This window comes from Alligator sinensis, unplaced genomic scaffold (assembly GCF_000455745.1).
Source record: "Alligator sinensis unplaced genomic scaffold, ASM45574v1 scaffold265_1, whole genome shotgun sequence".
Lineage (NCBI taxonomy): Eukaryota > Metazoa > Chordata > Crocodylia > Alligatoridae > Alligator > Alligator sinensis.
Window position 1 is genome coordinate 299,632 of NW_005842961.1, and position 1,163 is coordinate 300,794.

The 1,163-nt window shown below is 63.5% G+C and overlaps 1 protein-coding gene across 1 annotated transcript in view; it reads left to right on the forward strand.

The window, feature by feature from the left end:
* Positions 1 to 393, forward strand: part of STAC3 (SH3 and cysteine rich domain 3) — a 4,852-nt gene extending 4,459 nt beyond the window's left edge. The window contains exon 9 of the mRNA XM_025192703.1: positions 295 to 393. Within this exon, the coding sequence (XP_025048488.1) occupies positions 295 to 393 (99 nt within the window). The remainder of the gene's footprint in view (positions 1 to 294) is intronic.
* The last annotated feature ends 770 nt before the right edge of the window (positions 394 to 1,163 follow it).

Below are 1,163 nucleotides of genomic sequence, written 5' to 3' on the forward strand. Positions count from 1 at the left end.
GCTATGTGTGACTGGGGGGCTGAGTGGGTGGGTGGGGGGGGGTCTGGGCTCTGGTGCTGGGGGGCTGATCCTGTAACACTTGAGCAATATATATCTGGTCCCAGCCTGGCCTCTCTGGTGGTGCAGGGGTGGGGGGCACAGGCCCATATGGGGGGGCCCAGACTCACACAGAGGGTGAGAGGGGCTGTCCCCCCCCTTGCAGGGCACAGAGCCAAGGGCAGTGCCAGGTGTGTGGGGGGCAGTGTTAGCCCCCCCATGCAGCTTCTCAGCCCCCACTGATCCCCTCCCTTCCAGCCCTCTGTTGGACCAAGTCCTGGCACCCCAGGGGCAAAGCCTTGCCGACCTGGCCCCCCGGGTGACCTGAGGCGGGTGTCGGAGCTGAGTGCAGTTTAAAGCTCTGGCCACTGGGTGGCAGCAGGAGACTGCAAGTGCCACCCCACCCCCCCCCAGCTCCGGGGAGGAGCCGGTTGGGGGGTGGTCTCTGGGTGGCGGGGAGTTTCCAGGGAGCCCAGTTCTGCTCTTCCCCTTGCTATAGGGCCAACCTCTGCCCATTGGGGCCCAGGGGTCATGACCCCTCTGCTCCACTACCCCCCTCCCCCCCCAGCTGGGGCCTAGGGGAGTCCCCCCAGGGGCTGCAGGGAGTATGGGGGTGAAGTGGGGGGGCCCCAGGGGGCTGGTCCCAGGGTTTGTGCAGGCCTTACCAACACAGTCCAGTTGGGCTGAGACCCCCAAACTCATCACATGTGAGTCCTTGTCTTCAACCAGTGCCACCTTCCCCACAGAGCATGACTGTAGTCATCCCCCCCCCATACAACTTTAATCTCCCAGCAATCAGGAGCTAATTCAGTTAGTATCTGGGCCTGGCACTGATTGTGTGTGTGTGTGTGTGTGAGAGAGAGAGCAAGCAAGCATTTGTGGGGGGCTCTGGACAGGGCAGGACCCCAACATCCCTATGCCAGGGCACCTGGGGGAGGTGGGGTCCTGGCAGTGCCCCTGGGAGCCCGGACACTTGGGTTCTGTGCCAGGCCGCAGAAGGCAGAAGGGTTTCCGGTCAGGAGCCCCAGGGGTAGGCGTTGTAAGGAAGAAGCTGGTGCTAATTGCTATTCCCAACTTTGGGGGACCAGCTGGGTGCATGTGTGCACGTACGTGTGCAGGGGGTCCCA